The sequence below is a fragment of the Pygocentrus nattereri genome, chromosome 1, assembly GCF_015220715.1.
Source record: "Pygocentrus nattereri isolate fPygNat1 chromosome 1, fPygNat1.pri, whole genome shotgun sequence".
NCBI classification, from domain to species: domain Eukaryota; kingdom Metazoa; phylum Chordata; class Actinopteri; order Characiformes; family Serrasalmidae; genus Pygocentrus; species Pygocentrus nattereri.
In genome coordinates, this window is record NC_051211.1 from 41,556,911 (window position 1) to 41,571,288 (window position 14,378).

A 14,378-nucleotide genomic window follows, 5' to 3' on the forward strand; every position below is an offset into this window, starting at 1 on the left:
GGATTACAGCCAGCTCTTGCGCCTGACAATCGTGTCCCACACCCGCCCCCCCTTCCCTCCAGATCAGCTCAGTTGTCATTTCGCATCTCTAAGCCGCGTGTTAGTTTGTTTGTTTGCCATTGTCAGGCTCCATTCTTCCGCCGATGCACACAGGCCACCTAATCGCCTCATCCTGGTGGCAGAATGGGCATTTAGCAGAGTAGAAACAGCTGCCAGAGCTCAGCACTGACACACGCAAGGTGTGCGCTGAATGAGAACGGCAAGAAAACACAGGCTGTGCAAACACCCAGCCTACCATGCCAACGTGTATGAGTATGGGGGGGGTGGTGTGATCGAGCACAGCCGCCTAGATGTCAGAGCAGAGTGTAAAGAGGGAGCATTGACCCCTGCCCTGTGGTCTGAGCAGGGCCTGTGAGTTCTAGGGAAGCATTAACGAGTCAGAGGAGCACAATGAGAGACCGAACAAAAGCAGTTTGAGCCTCAACACCCACGGACATGCCACTAGCATAGCACAAACAGCCACAGGCCTGCGAGCGCTGGTGTTTCCATGGACAAAAGGAACCACTTTTGGACACACTGACCTTTGGTACACTCCAGGTCCACTCACTAAGCAAATGCAACTTTTAAACAGAAAAAAAGACTTTCTCTCAGCTCTTGCTCTACTCTTTCTGCACAGTTCCCTCCCCTTGCACCAGGCTGGATGGGAAGTCTGCATCAGGCCTAGTGGTTGGCATGGTTTTTCTGGATGAAAAGAGAGTACAGGGCCGGGAGATAGCCCACCCAATCACGCCGTGCGCACTGGGGCATCCTCAGGGTGTCACCGTTTTAAAGGTCACTGCCGCACACATCTCATCAAAAGCGCCACATTCCTGCGCCATGTTCCTTAAAATTCATCTACTTAGTCTACCAACTGGAACCGTGCGAAAAAGCCAGCTGAATTTATAGAGAGACATATGCTCCCACATTAACATTTATTATTAAGTCCGCTCCCCCTGGTGGGATCGCAAGGAGAAATGGAGAAACGAACGGTTATTGTAGAGGAAAGAAAAGACTTACATGGGGGACCTTTGGAGGGTTAAAAGTATGTCGGCATATTTCTCTCTTGGATACCTTCAGTTATTGCCTTTGTAACCAGAAAACAAGCTTTTTTTTCTTTTTTTTACTTTCCCGGCTGGGTAAATTGCAAGGGACAGCACGCAGGATTCATCATTGTGATGCAAAAGAAGTTGGAGTATAACCCTAAGGCTAGAGGTAGGGAGAAGAGGGGGGGAGGGAAAAAAAGAGTGCCACAGCGCTTTGATGTAGCAGCAACAAATTTACCTTCTGACAGAAGATTCATGGGAGCAATAAACGAGTTCTAGCAGCCCTTACACATGCAATCTGATTACTCTGGCCAGGGTGTTAATTGGATCCTAACTGGCAGATCTGATATGTGTAGCCCAGTGGAGGGAAGTCTTTCCAAGTGATGAACTAGAATTCGCCAAGCTGCTTGAAGCTCGTGTAATTTATTGTGTGTCATTTGATGAGGCACTGGATCCGATGGACTCCCTATTACCTGTGACATCAGAGAGCAGACAGAGAGAGAGAGAGGGGGACTCAAGAGTGTGCCTTGTGAATGTTACACAATACACCCCTTTAATTATGGTAGTGTGGACATGAGTTTTTTTTTTTAGAAATGAATTTAAAAGTACTTAAAAACCCTTATAGTAGCCTGCGAGCATCCACAGTCCTTGCTTCATCTTACGTGGCTCATGATGAAGAGCACTTGTTAGCTGTGGTGCATTCATATTTGAAAGGTTTTTCTTTCAATTCCTTACATTACTTTATCTCTGCTTTTCTTCCCCAGCTCTTTAAGGCTCATTACAGCTTCCTGGAAAGCGCAGGCAGGCTCAGCACAGAAGTCTCCATCTGTAGTACAACGTGTGTGATCCTTCCCTGTATTGATGGAAATGAAAGCATGATTATCTACATGGAGATAAATCTTTGTGGAGGGTCTATTGTATCACCATTACCCCTTTAGCTCTTCTAATGGAGCACTACATCCACTTTATCATCACTTTAAATGCATTACACTTCCCATAGTGTGTTGCTGAACTGCAAAATAAATTGATTTGGGAAAACGTTCCCGTAATCTACTTAACTCTGGTCCTGAGGATCACTCACATTGATCCCCTAATCTGAATGATCTTTCTCTTTGTGTGCATGTCTGAGAGAATCATTGTAAAGGTATGTGAAATAGTGCATGTTATATCTGTATCTTCATTGGCCACAGCTCCTGTACCTTGGTGGTTCTTCAGTAAAGCAGGCCCTCTATCAATAAAGCCTTGGCTGCCATGGCTATTAATTGCAGAGTGAATTAGCGGTGTCAGCTCAGCAGAAGTGGAGGGGTCAGCCTGAGCGCTCCGTGGTGGTCCGACTTTGGGACTTGTCGTCCCTCCGGAGTCTGGGATTGAGATGAATTAGCGAGTGTGGAATCCCACTCTCTCTCCTCCACTCTTCCTCCTCTCCCTCGTCCTTCTCCCCTCATTTCTCTGATCAAACCCAGGCTTTTACACCTTAATTAACACGGTGGCTCTCACAGCCAAGCAGCTAAAGTAATTACCACCCCACGCCCCTCCATTTCTCATTTTATTTATCTTAACAGTATCTGTGGCGAGTGTCGCCATCGTCCCCTCCTCTGAAGTGGCCACATTATTCATCCCATTCAGCAGCCTGCCTGCCTATTCCACACATCTAATCTGCGCTTTCCTTTACTTAGCCTATGAATGGTGCAGAAATGGTGAATTGAACAGGCTCGCGCTAACTGTTTTGGCTCTAACCCTGCCTGGCTGGTGATAATCTGACAAAGTACTCCTCGCTGTTGTAGTGAGGATAAACCAGTAGTGCAAATGTTGCATGTCTTTGTTAGACTAGTGGGAGAAAAGTGAATAGTGATTTGAAATGGGGAAAACACATTACATCTCCTAATAAGAGTTATAAGAGTGTGCCTTATTCTTGCTTTTGCATGGCTTAGGCATATTATATGCCACTGCGCACTGGTTTTACCGCCTGATGTCTGTACAGCTTCTATCCAGGTTTGAACAGAAGTATCTCACATGAAAGGATGACATTTGTGTCTTTTTCTCTAGGTATAACTTTGAGCTCTTTTTGGATGTGCAATTTTTCTGGCTGAAACTTTTTTTTAATGCAACAAGCAACAAAGATAGCAACACTGTTTATGTTCCCTTTGTCCTTTCCTGTTTTCCCTACACATTGAGCCTTTTTCTAGTATGGACTAGAGAACAGTTCAACAGTTGCCTGCTGCTCATGAGAAGATAGCCTTTTTTAGAGAGACAGGGTGTTAAAGAGAGAGATTGAGATAGAGAGAGAGAGAGAATGAGAGGGCTTTAAGTGTGGTGAGAACCCCATAAAGATGTACTTGTTCTTCATGAGCACCAGTGATGTTTTCTCATCACCAGCCAATTTGAAGGTCTTTGTTGTGCACTTTCTCTCAGGTGCAGAAGCTTGTAGCTCTGAACAGCAGGTCAGTGCAGATCATCTGGCTAGCTTTATTTTCTAGCTCTATATTCTTTATTTTGCCTGGAAATACAGTGGAGACCTTGTTATATTTTTGACCGCATGAAGTCAATAGTTGTTCAGAAAGGCTGTGAATCCAAACAGAGAGAGAATCCAGGTCTTTATTACTTTGTCAATGAAAACAGTCTCTAATCAGTGTCCTCAGCCAAGGTCTTCAGTGGGGCTGATTTTAGATGATTCTTTAAGAATCTCATTTGTCCCAAGTGTGTGGTAATAGAATTTTGGCTGTACCGCTGGGGTGTTCTTTTGTTGACTATCATGGCTGTGCTCTTGGTGTGGCGTCTGCGCCGGAGAGCTGCCTATTGTCTGCGGCTGTTTACCGCTCGACCCTTCCTGTAAATGCTCATTAATTTTGTCCCTTCTCTGCAAAATCATTTCCAGGAGAGGCAATTCAGCCTCTGTTCCTTTCAATTCACCCGACTTGTCAATCATCCCCCGGTGCAGTATCCAGCGGAATGGAGGTGTTATATTCCGCCAATTATCATGTCATATACTCGAAAATGTAAATGAACGTGTGTGTAAAATTAAATTTATGGGTTGTCAGTGAAGAATAAGAACCAGGAGAGCAATTACTTATCTGCTTTCATCTTTCAAGCTCTGATACATCAGGCAGAAAAGCATGCCGTTAAATGCTGGAATTAGCATTGTGCAGGGCTCGCAGTGAATGGGCCGGGGCCCTCCACTTTGCCTTTCTCCTCTCGCCTCTTTTTGTTTGGAAGAGCGATGAAATGAAGATGATTATCATCCATCTCTCCACTAAAAAGCTAATGAAAGGCTGAAAGGCGCTTCCTGACTTCATTTGTTTGCTGTTTTCTCTCTCCTTTTGTCAGGACGGGCTTCTTGCTCGCTGCCTCTGAAACGATTAGGAATCACATGCTTTCAGGCACCCCGCTCAGCGACTGTTTTACCGTACGTAATCGGACCGGATAGATAAATAAACTAATACTGCATTGTTCGGAAATTTACATGTTTATTGTATTCAGTGGACTGTAGAGCCACCAAGGTTTCTTTTGTTATTCACCAAAAGCTCATTTAAATAGACAAATAATGAGCGTAATGAGAACATCTCCTCTTGCGTTTCTGTGCTTTGGTCTTTGTATTGTCATTTAGTCCAACGCAGAACCCCGCTTGAACCTGGGGGTAATTACACATCACAAATGTGTCTTAAGGTTTAATAACATTGAAGGTGTAAGCATACATTTGCATAATTACATGCAGCTGTTTAATTTGTGACTTTGTTGCTTTGTTCTTTGTTTTATTTTTTTCCCTCTTTCTCTCCTATCACTTTCTCTTCCCCTAGAGAGTGTTAGAGAGAGAGAGAGTGTCTGGCTGTGTGTGTGTGTGTGTGTATGTGTGTGTGTGTGTGTGTGTGTGTGTGTGTGTGTGTGTGTGTGTGTGTGTGTGTGTGTGTGTGTGTGTGTGTCAGCTCTTCCATAGCAGAGCTTGTTGAGTTTTGGGGCCAGTCTAATGAAGAATGGTGCTTGGATTTGTTTGAATATGAATATGAATGTGCAGTGAGGATAGAGTGTGACCTTCAGCTGTGCGACTCAGTTCATCAGGATTAGTCAAGCTGGGCGATCAGGAGCGCTAATGCATAATGACTTCTAAAATGAAAAATGTGTAGTGACCATGCAAATGTCTCTGCTAATCAAAGAGGGGAACCTGAGCCAGGGCGAGCGAGGAGAGCAAAACAAGGACGTGTCAAGGCCCCGAGAGCTCGGATGTATGGAAAGCAATCAAGCAGCTTGATTAGCCAGCATGAGGAGCGCTCGTATCTCCACAGCCCCCTGATACACACCCCACACGCCAGCCTCACACCGGCCTCACACCACTCCACCACCCCACACTAGCCGACACTGACACTCTGGTCTGTGTCATTTTTTAAGCCAAAATGAAAACACTTCCTCACCAAGAGTATGTGGTAAAGTTATAGCCATCATAACATCCATCCATCCATCCATTTTCTAAGCCACTTCTCCCTCAGGGTCGTGGGCCATCATAACATAATCTTTGAAATTATCTTTGAAATGATCCTTTTACAGGACAAAAATTCATCCTTATCTACTATTTTAGAACCATTTCTCTTGGTCCATTCATCATGAAATATTCACACAATGTAAAGGGAAGCTTGTGTTTTCAAGTAACATGAAAAAAAAACTAATAAAAATCAAAATATGAAATTTTCATATTACAGTATATTTACTTGTACAAAGCAATCTGATAACTGCAGAAAATCAGATTTTGGCAATAATTTGTTCAGAACATTTACAAGCACTTCAATAATCTGATAATGAGAAAACTCCAGGTCTACATAAGTCACCAAATTTCTTTCTAAATACTCAACGTGCACCTCTACCGTTGCCTGGCAACTCAGCGGTAAACTCACCAAAGAAATGCAGCACAGGACATAAAATTCAAACTTCTTGCACTATTCTTTTTAACATTGTTTCCCTTTTTCGGGTAAATGATTATTTGAAAGATTATTTGAAAGTTAATATGGCTTCAGACAGCACATAATACAGCCATTTCATGGTTATAGAGTTTAAGTAAGTCGTGTTTACAGCTTCAAACACAGCTTTTCACTTTCTAGTTCTGCACATGTGTAGAGAAATGAAAGAAATTCATTCATTCAGAGTATGCTGAAAAAGTCTTAAAATCGTATTTCTTTAATCTCATCTTAGATCGGAATATGTTGTTTACATGACCACTTGACTAATCTGATTACTGCTGAAATCAGATAATGATCTTATTATTGGTATGCATGTAAATACACTCAGTGGCAATACTTGAGGTCGGTTGAACTTGGTTAGAGTTTCTTTCCTTGATGTCTCTGTTTCCTGGCCTCTCCATGCAGAGTAAACATTTTTTATCTGAACACTCAGTATTTAATTTTTAAGCATGTAGAAAAACTGAGATGAATTAATATATGGTATTTTGCACACATTTTCCTGCTAATATGTGCGCAGGCAGTCGTAGTGTTCAACTCGCAGAAAAAGTTGCATCCACTTGCTCTATTGATCTGTTTCTTTCTGAAGTCACTGCTGTCTAATAAGAATTGGGCTGGAAAAATATTTTCTTTGTTTTGTTTTCACTCTCTCTCTCTCTCACACACACACACACACAAAAAAGTTCTCTCTGCACGGTTTGACAGCTGGTATTTTAATGATTCTCATCACCTAAAAAATGACATGAATTTTTTAAAATGGCATCTTGAAGAGGATTTGTGCCTCTGGCTGCTTTCGTGTGTGAGAGTGCAACTTGAGAAACTTCAGTGCACGGTTTGAAGCAACTAGTAATTCCGCTCACCTTCCTATAAACAGAAGAAGCTGGAGCTCTACTTCAGTGGGTTCTTCACACAGAGAGAAAAGCAGAGAGCACACATGCAAACACGCGCAGTCTGTATCTGTCTCTGCTCTGTACTTCTACAGGCCAAGTGTTCCTGCTGTCTAGTAGAAATGTGTAGCGCAGGGAATGCCTAAGGGAGTTCAAAGGTTCAGCTAATTAAGGTCCTCTACTATTTAAAGTGCCATGCTTTTCCCATTGAGGGAACTGACAAAAAATATAAAAACACACAGCACAGCACACATACAGCTTGCTGTTCACAGGGCTCAAGCAAGAGGGATATAGCAGTGCTTCAGCCGTGCACACATGCATCAGTGAATGGAAGAAGAAATAGGACTGATCTATTTTTCTCCTTACTCTTTCTTTCTCTCGATTTTCTCTCTCTCTGTCTCCAGGTACCAGTGTCAGTGGCCATGATGAGTCCGCAGGTCATCACTCCCCAGCAGATGCAGCAAATCCTCCAGCAGCAGGTTCTCTCCCCTCAGCAGCTCCAGGCCCTTCTACAGCAACAGCAGGCAGTCATGCTACAGCAGGTACATGCATATACACAATGAAATCCACTGACGTTAATCCACATGTGCATCTGTATATTTGCTTATGGACTTTTTCAAAAAAGTTTCAGTTCACATCCATGTAGAAATATGCATCCTTCGTATCCTGCTCATGTCCTTGACGTTAGATGAAGGAAACAATAATGGACAGGCGTATAATTAGGTGTTTTCAGTAGGGACATCTTTCAGGGACTGACACAGCATAGACATAAGCAAGTATGACAGGAGAGACTTCAGCATGCCCAACTAGCCAGGCCATGTGTAACACAATGCTCTCTTAACCCCTTAAACTGCAGGTCTATTGTTCAGTTATTAAAATTAACTACTATGAATTATTCAGTAACTACTATGTACTAAAACATATGTATATGTACATATTAGTACATGGATAATGTACATAGCACATAGTAGAAGAATAAAGCCATATGCAATGAGATGCCACACTTGGGGTTTTAAGGACTAACAACATCCCTTAACTTTTCAGTACATTTACTTCATAGACATGCTGATTAGTCGCAATAATATAGAATTCAGTGAGGCTCTGATAGATGTGCATGTATCAATGATATAAGGGATTTAAATATGTGGCTCAGAAAAACAGATTTTAGTTCAGGAACTCGCGTTTTATAATAGAAGTGTGGGCCTGCATACGGGTCTCTGAGAGTTTAAATGGTTAAAATGCTGCTAGGAATGTGAGCACAACCCTTATTTCATTAGTTTTGCTCTTTTAATGAAATCTGCATTGAGACGTCTCTTGCTAAAAACTGAACAGCCATGTTTCTAGCAGGGCTCCTAAGGCTAGCCCTCAGTGGACGAGAGCAGAAGTGTGTTAAAGGCATTAATTCACAGTGATGAATCTACTCCTCCGAGTGTGATGTATTCACCTCAACATTTCACTGCCTGTCTAGGCATCAAGAGGAGAAATATATAGTGCAGGTGATTAATCGGTCCTCATGCAGTATCGTGCAGGAACATTTGAGGCCCATATGGAGAAGTGCGAGGGGAAGTGCTAGTCCGCGACACTCACCCTCAGAGTGGAGGTTATTTATGAGCACCCAGCAGCGCTTTCAGGCCTGTGGTGCGGCCACAGTAGCTCAGCTCTGGCCGCAGATTTGTTTGTTCAATTGTTTTTCAGCCATCAGGTATGAACTCAGGGAACTCTGTGGCAGATTTTCTGTTTGTGGTTATGAAAAACAAAACACTGGACTTTCAATTCAATCCATTTGTGTAATTGTTATTTATTATGTGCTATTACTAAGGTTGCTGTCGTAGTTTTATATTAGTGTCTATGCTCAGAGGATCCACAGAACCATCCTTCACTGACTGTATGACTGTGTGTCCACAGCAACACTTGCAGGAGTTTTACAAGAAGCAGCAGGAGCAACTCCACCTCCAGCTTCTGCAGCAGCAGCACCCCAGCAAACAGGCAAAGGAGGTACAGCATGACAACATACATTCATAGATGTACACACATACACAGGGCTGCACATTATGGACAGAATACTAGTATTATGATTCTGTTTCTACATATTGTGAATGCGATACAGCGTGCATTATGTTAAAACAACATTAGTGAATCAATAATACAATATTGACCGAGATAGTGTTTCTTTTTAACTTAATGTGGAGCTGGAACTGTGATCAAGATGCTCACAGCACACAGTAAATAGTATTGTGGTTAGTTAGAAGGTCAATTTGCATGTTGCACCCTGCTGTCAGTATTACAAAGGCCAATTTTGTGATGGCATTATCAGAAGCAGGGCAACCCTAACACATACAAATTCTGCAAATTTAAGGACTATTACAGTGATTAGGTGTGGGCAACATGGGAAAAATATCATATAACAATACTTAAGATACCAAATATGTTTCACAATATTTTGATACAGACACAATGCACTATTAGAGCTACATTTAAAAACTGCCACCAGACATTTTTATTCAGCATTTCACATACTGTGCTACACTACATCTAATTATACAGTTATGTTCTCTTTTTAATGAAACAGTTGGTCAGTGATTAAGTTCTGATGTTACCCAGTTTATCATAACAACATTTATCAGGATAATGATAAAATATTGTCACATTGCCCACTTCTACTAGTGATTTTCAATCTAATCTCTGTCTGCTCCTTCAATTATAAGCATGTTACTTCCATTAAAAGTGTGTTTTGAATCAACAGTTTTTCTTCTCCTAAGTACAGGGAAAGGTGCCAAAATTACTGCCTGGTGTACTCGACCGTATGCTACAAATGCAGCAGACTTTAGTAGTTACAAATGCAGCAGAGATTAGTTTAGAAAATGCTGGAGTATTACTTTAACAGCAGAAAGCTCCTATCCTGTCCAGCTTATTTGCTCAGCAGTAAAACTTGTTCTGCTGACTCCATGGAATGCTAGAAGGAGTCTCTCCTTTTTTATGTTAAAGCAAACTTTATAGGCAAAGTCTATACAGACAGTGTGTCCTAATGGCTGCTAAGAAAGCTCCATGCTGACAGGGGTAGCACGGCGGACAGATACAGGGCTTTGGCAGGTGTCAGGCTGGTGGAGGATGCAGAGCGAGAGTGCTGTTAAAGGCCCTTCATAGCGCAGGACGGGACAGGGTCCGCTGATTAATGAAGCACTACTGTGGGTTCGGGCCGGCGAGCCGAAAAAGTTCGACCACAACACGCTCATAAATCACGCTGACAGTCAGTTCACAGACCCGTCTGACAGACAGACAGAGAGAGGGAGAGAGAGAGACTCAGACACAGAGGGACAGGCATCAAAAGCAGAGCGCAGTGGGAGGGGGTGGGACAAATCCAAACAAAACGTGTTGAAGCAGTTAAATTGATCAGCTAGGTATGGCAGACCTCCCCGCCTCCCTGCTTCTTTTCCCGTGGCCCATTATGCAGGACCTACAGGAAGCAGGCCTGACCTCCCGGAGGCTTTGTTTCTGTTTGGATTTGTGAATAGAATTTTCGCAGGCCTCCACCATCAAATATGGAATAGAAATTGCTCCCTTATTTCTCTCGAGACGCAGGGGCCAATCCACACAGCTTGCTCCATTATGCAGGCTGTTTTCCAGTGAGCGCTTCACAAGTTTTTGCCCCCCTCTCTATACCTCTTTTTCTGCTTCTCTTTTCCCTCTCTCTTTCTCTTCCCTAAAACTAAAAGAGAAAGGTCTTCCTCAGCAGCAAGTGTGTCCGAGGCTCAAGCTGAAGTGTGATGTGTTGAAGGGCTCCTCTGGGGCCTGCTCTACTCCACTCGCTCTTGTAATTCCTGGCAAAAAATGGGAAGTTAGACTTTTCTCCTGTAATGGGGGTCCCTTTTTTTTGCCGCCTTTGACTGAGTACTTGGTTGTAATATATTCTGACAGCAGAAGAGCAGGAGAGAGAGTGAGAGAGAGAAAACTGAGGCTTGCAGTGTGTCTATGGAAGCCCTTTGCTAGATCCCAGTTTACTAATAGACCTCTGGAGACCATGCTCATAGTCCATCGAGAGATAAAACTTCAGACGTGTTTAAAAGAGGCCCCTAAAAAACGGCCAGTGAATTCAATTCATAGGACATGGAAGTACTGCATAAGAGTAGACTTTGACAGATACAATTCACAGGATATAGAAATACTATATAGTGGTAGATTTTGACAGAAACAATTCATAGAATATAAAAATACTCCATAGTGTTAGACTCTGACAGATACAGCACTTTAGCACAGATACAGCTTTGGCTTGTCAGTCACATCACAGGCTGAATGGAAATTAAAGGATGTTTTTCACTCTCAGCTGCTCCCTCTAGTTTTTTTTTTTGGTTTTAACCTCAATTTCCTAATTTATTGTTTTATTTTTGAGAGCGAAACAATGCATCATGCTCTGTGGCTATGCTTTGATCGCATTCAGCTTGCTTTGTTTTTCTGCTGTTGCTTGCCACTGCTGTTGTTGTTTTTGTTGTTGTTGTTGTTGTTGTTGTTGTTTTGCTCCAGCTTATGCAAGAGGCAGACTAAGCTGGCAGTAAACAAGGCTGGGGGGTGGGGGGGCTGGGATCTGGCTGGTTCTCTCTCTGTCTCTCGCCCTCTTTCTCTCTCTCTCACTCTGCCTCTCTCCCTGCAGCCCCATAAGCTGTAATAGACCATTAGAAATGCAAGACAATTAACTATCTGCGATGGGAGGGAGGAGACTCACCCCTTAACCCACCCTCTCTCATATTATACACTACATACTCCCACAGGCACACAGAGAGACAGAGAGAGAGAGAGAGAGAGAGAGAGAGAGAAGGTGGAAGACAGAGGGAGAGTTAAAAGAAGGGAAGAGGAAAAACAGCAGTAGGGTCATATGTATGGCAAGCGCACACTTTCTTGTTAATGTGTGTGATTTTTGTGTGTGTGTGTGTGTGTGTGTGCTCTGTCTCCGTCTCGCTCACTATAGCAACAGCAGCAGCAGCAGCAGCAGCAGCATCAGCAGCAGTTAGCAGCGCAGCAGCTGGTGTTTCAACAGCAGCTCCTGCAGATGCAGCAGCTCCAGCAGCAGCAGCACCTGCTGAACATGCAGCGGCAGGGCCTACTCTCTCTGCCCCCGGGCCCAGGACAGCCCACCCTGCCAGGACAGAGCCTACCGCCAGGTAAAGCCCCTGCATAGCGCTTCCGCTAATGTCACGTGACTCACACTCACATGCTCTATCTCTCCATAGCTCTGTGCTATGCTCACTCTATCCCCTCCCTTTCTCTTTCTCCCTCCCTCCCTCTCTCTCTTATTCTCTCTCTATCTGTTCTGTCTGTATCTTGCTCTCTCGGATTTTCGTTCTGTTCTCTCTCTCTCTTTTTCTCTCTCTCTCTCTGTTGTATCTTGTCTTTAACTAGCTTTCTCTCTGATTCTCTCTCTTTCTGCTCTCTCTCTCTCTCTCTCTCTCTCTCACTTTCTCTCTTTCTATTCTTTCTACCTCACTTGTATGTCTCTCCTGGTGTTTTCATTTTCTTTTCCCTGTTGGTGTCTCAATTTCTTTCTCTCTGTCTCTTTATCTGCCATTCTCTCTCTCTCTATCCTCTCCTCTTCCATCTCTCTAATCTATTTCCTCTCTCACTTTCTGTCTCCTCTCCCCTTTTCTTGCACTGTTTTTTGCAGTCTCTTTCCTCTCTCTCTCTCTCTCTCTCTCTCTCTCTCTCTCTCTCTCTCTGTCTCTTCTCTCTCAGGGCTGGTGCCTGTGTCTGTGTGCTTGTTGTTCTCTCTCTGCCTCTCTCTGCCTCCCCCCCCACCTCCCTCCCTGGTGTTGTTGTTGTTGTTTACTGCCTTGCAGTGCGAGCCCAGAGAGGAGAAGACGAGGAGCCGTTGCCATTTGCTTTTGCTGGAATAAACACCTGGTGCTACAGTGGTTACCAAAATGGCGCTGGATAACAATAGTGGCGAAATGGCTCTTAATTGCAGTGCTGTTGGAATGTTCTGGAGTAGAATTGTTGTTGTCTCAACTGAGGGATTACATGATGATATGATTTTGCAGACAGAAGCTTGTTTGTGAAGGTATAATCATGGCTAGATGAGTTTCTACACTACTGGCGGAGTCTAGCAGGCTGGCACTTTTTGGATTTTGGGTCTGAAGTGAAGAGCAAGCGAGAGATGAGTGTCCAAGCGGATCTTACCCTAGTCTATCTGCAGATGCTTAAAAGAGACAATGGAGTTTGGACAAGTTTGAATGGAGAGTGCTTGACTCAGCAGAACAGCGCAGGTCTATCTACTCTACTTCCAGCACTTATTTTACTGTCTGTTTTTATAAGGAGCAAGTGAAGGAGGATATGATCCAGCTAATGTTAGGTGAACTGATCATATGTGTCCAGACAGACTTGACTAAACTTTTTTTTTGTATGTGTTACGCAGCTGGTCTGAGCCCAGCCGAGCTCCAGCAGTTGTGGAAGGATGTGACTGGCGGCCACACCATAGAGGATAACGGACTGAAGCATAGCGGCCTGGACCTCAGCACCACCAACTCTTCCTCCACTACCTCCTCCACCACCTCCAAAGCTTCTCCGCCCATCTCCCACCACCCCATCTCCAACGGCCAGTCTCCAGCCCTCAACAACCGCAGAGAGAGGTACCATCATACACATTCACATTTGCACAGGCACATGCTTTCAAGCCTACATGTGCTATGCATGCACATACAGAATTCACATGGAATTCACATGCTGATATTTTCTCTTACGTCTTCCTTCTGGGCATACACACATAAATAGAGCATCTAATGTATGTATAAATACAACACATGCTCACAAACACAAACCGCAGGCGCCTGTTTAAACTCCTTTTCATGTGAGACATCATCTGATGTGTGAAAAAAAGGAACAGTTGTATTTGTCCCCATTTAGAACAAGAGAGACATATTTTCTTCCTAAAGGGAGATCTTAATATTTTCTTGTTTGTTTGCGTGCTCATCAATACTTTATTAAAGCATGTGTACTAATAGTCAAAACAAGGCAAAAGCTCCCTGGGGATCTGAGGACTGTGCGCTCATTGAACGCACTGTCTTCCACTTATATCAAAAGCATGGAGGTGCATCTCTCAACAGCAGGCACAAACAGCTAACCTCACTGTACATTAAGTATTTAGCGCCTGCTTTTTCCTTTTGAAATTACCTCGCCTGTACAGCTTGTCATGTAAACAGAATACCTGATGCCGGCATGGCATTTTCCACGCTGTTTATCCGTGTGATGGTCCTTTTATTTGCTGCTCTGCCGGTGTGAAACAGTGTTCTGCATTCCTGTCTACCTGCTCCATGCATTATTCAGGCTCCTGCTGCCACGCGAGCGACGTGTAACTAGCGCCAGCCGTCGACTTCACTGGCAGTGGAGCTGTTGTGTAATTGGGTTAAAGCAGATGCTATCTGAGCAGCCACTTAAGCCCTACTCAGAAAAAATATATCTTTAGAAACAGTTTCCCTTGAAAGAGA

At 43.7% G+C, this 14,378-nt stretch overlaps 1 protein-coding gene across 9 annotated transcripts in view; it reads left to right on the plus strand.

Moving 5' to 3' along the window:
• The window catches only part of foxp2 (forkhead box P2), a 112,505-nt gene that overhangs the window by 71,522 nt on the left and 26,605 nt on the right, over positions 1-14,378 (plus strand). For all 9 annotated transcript variants that reach the window (XM_017694020.2, XM_017694022.2, XM_037538911.1 and 6 more), the window contains 4 exons: positions 7,314-7,451; positions 8,815-8,904; positions 11,870-12,062; positions 13,310-13,523. In XM_017694020.2, coding sequence (XP_017549509.1) covers positions 7,314-7,451; positions 8,815-8,904; positions 11,870-12,062; positions 13,310-13,523 — 635 coding nt within the window. The remainder of the gene's footprint in view (positions 1-7,313; positions 7,452-8,814; positions 8,905-11,869; positions 12,063-13,309; positions 13,524-14,378) is intronic.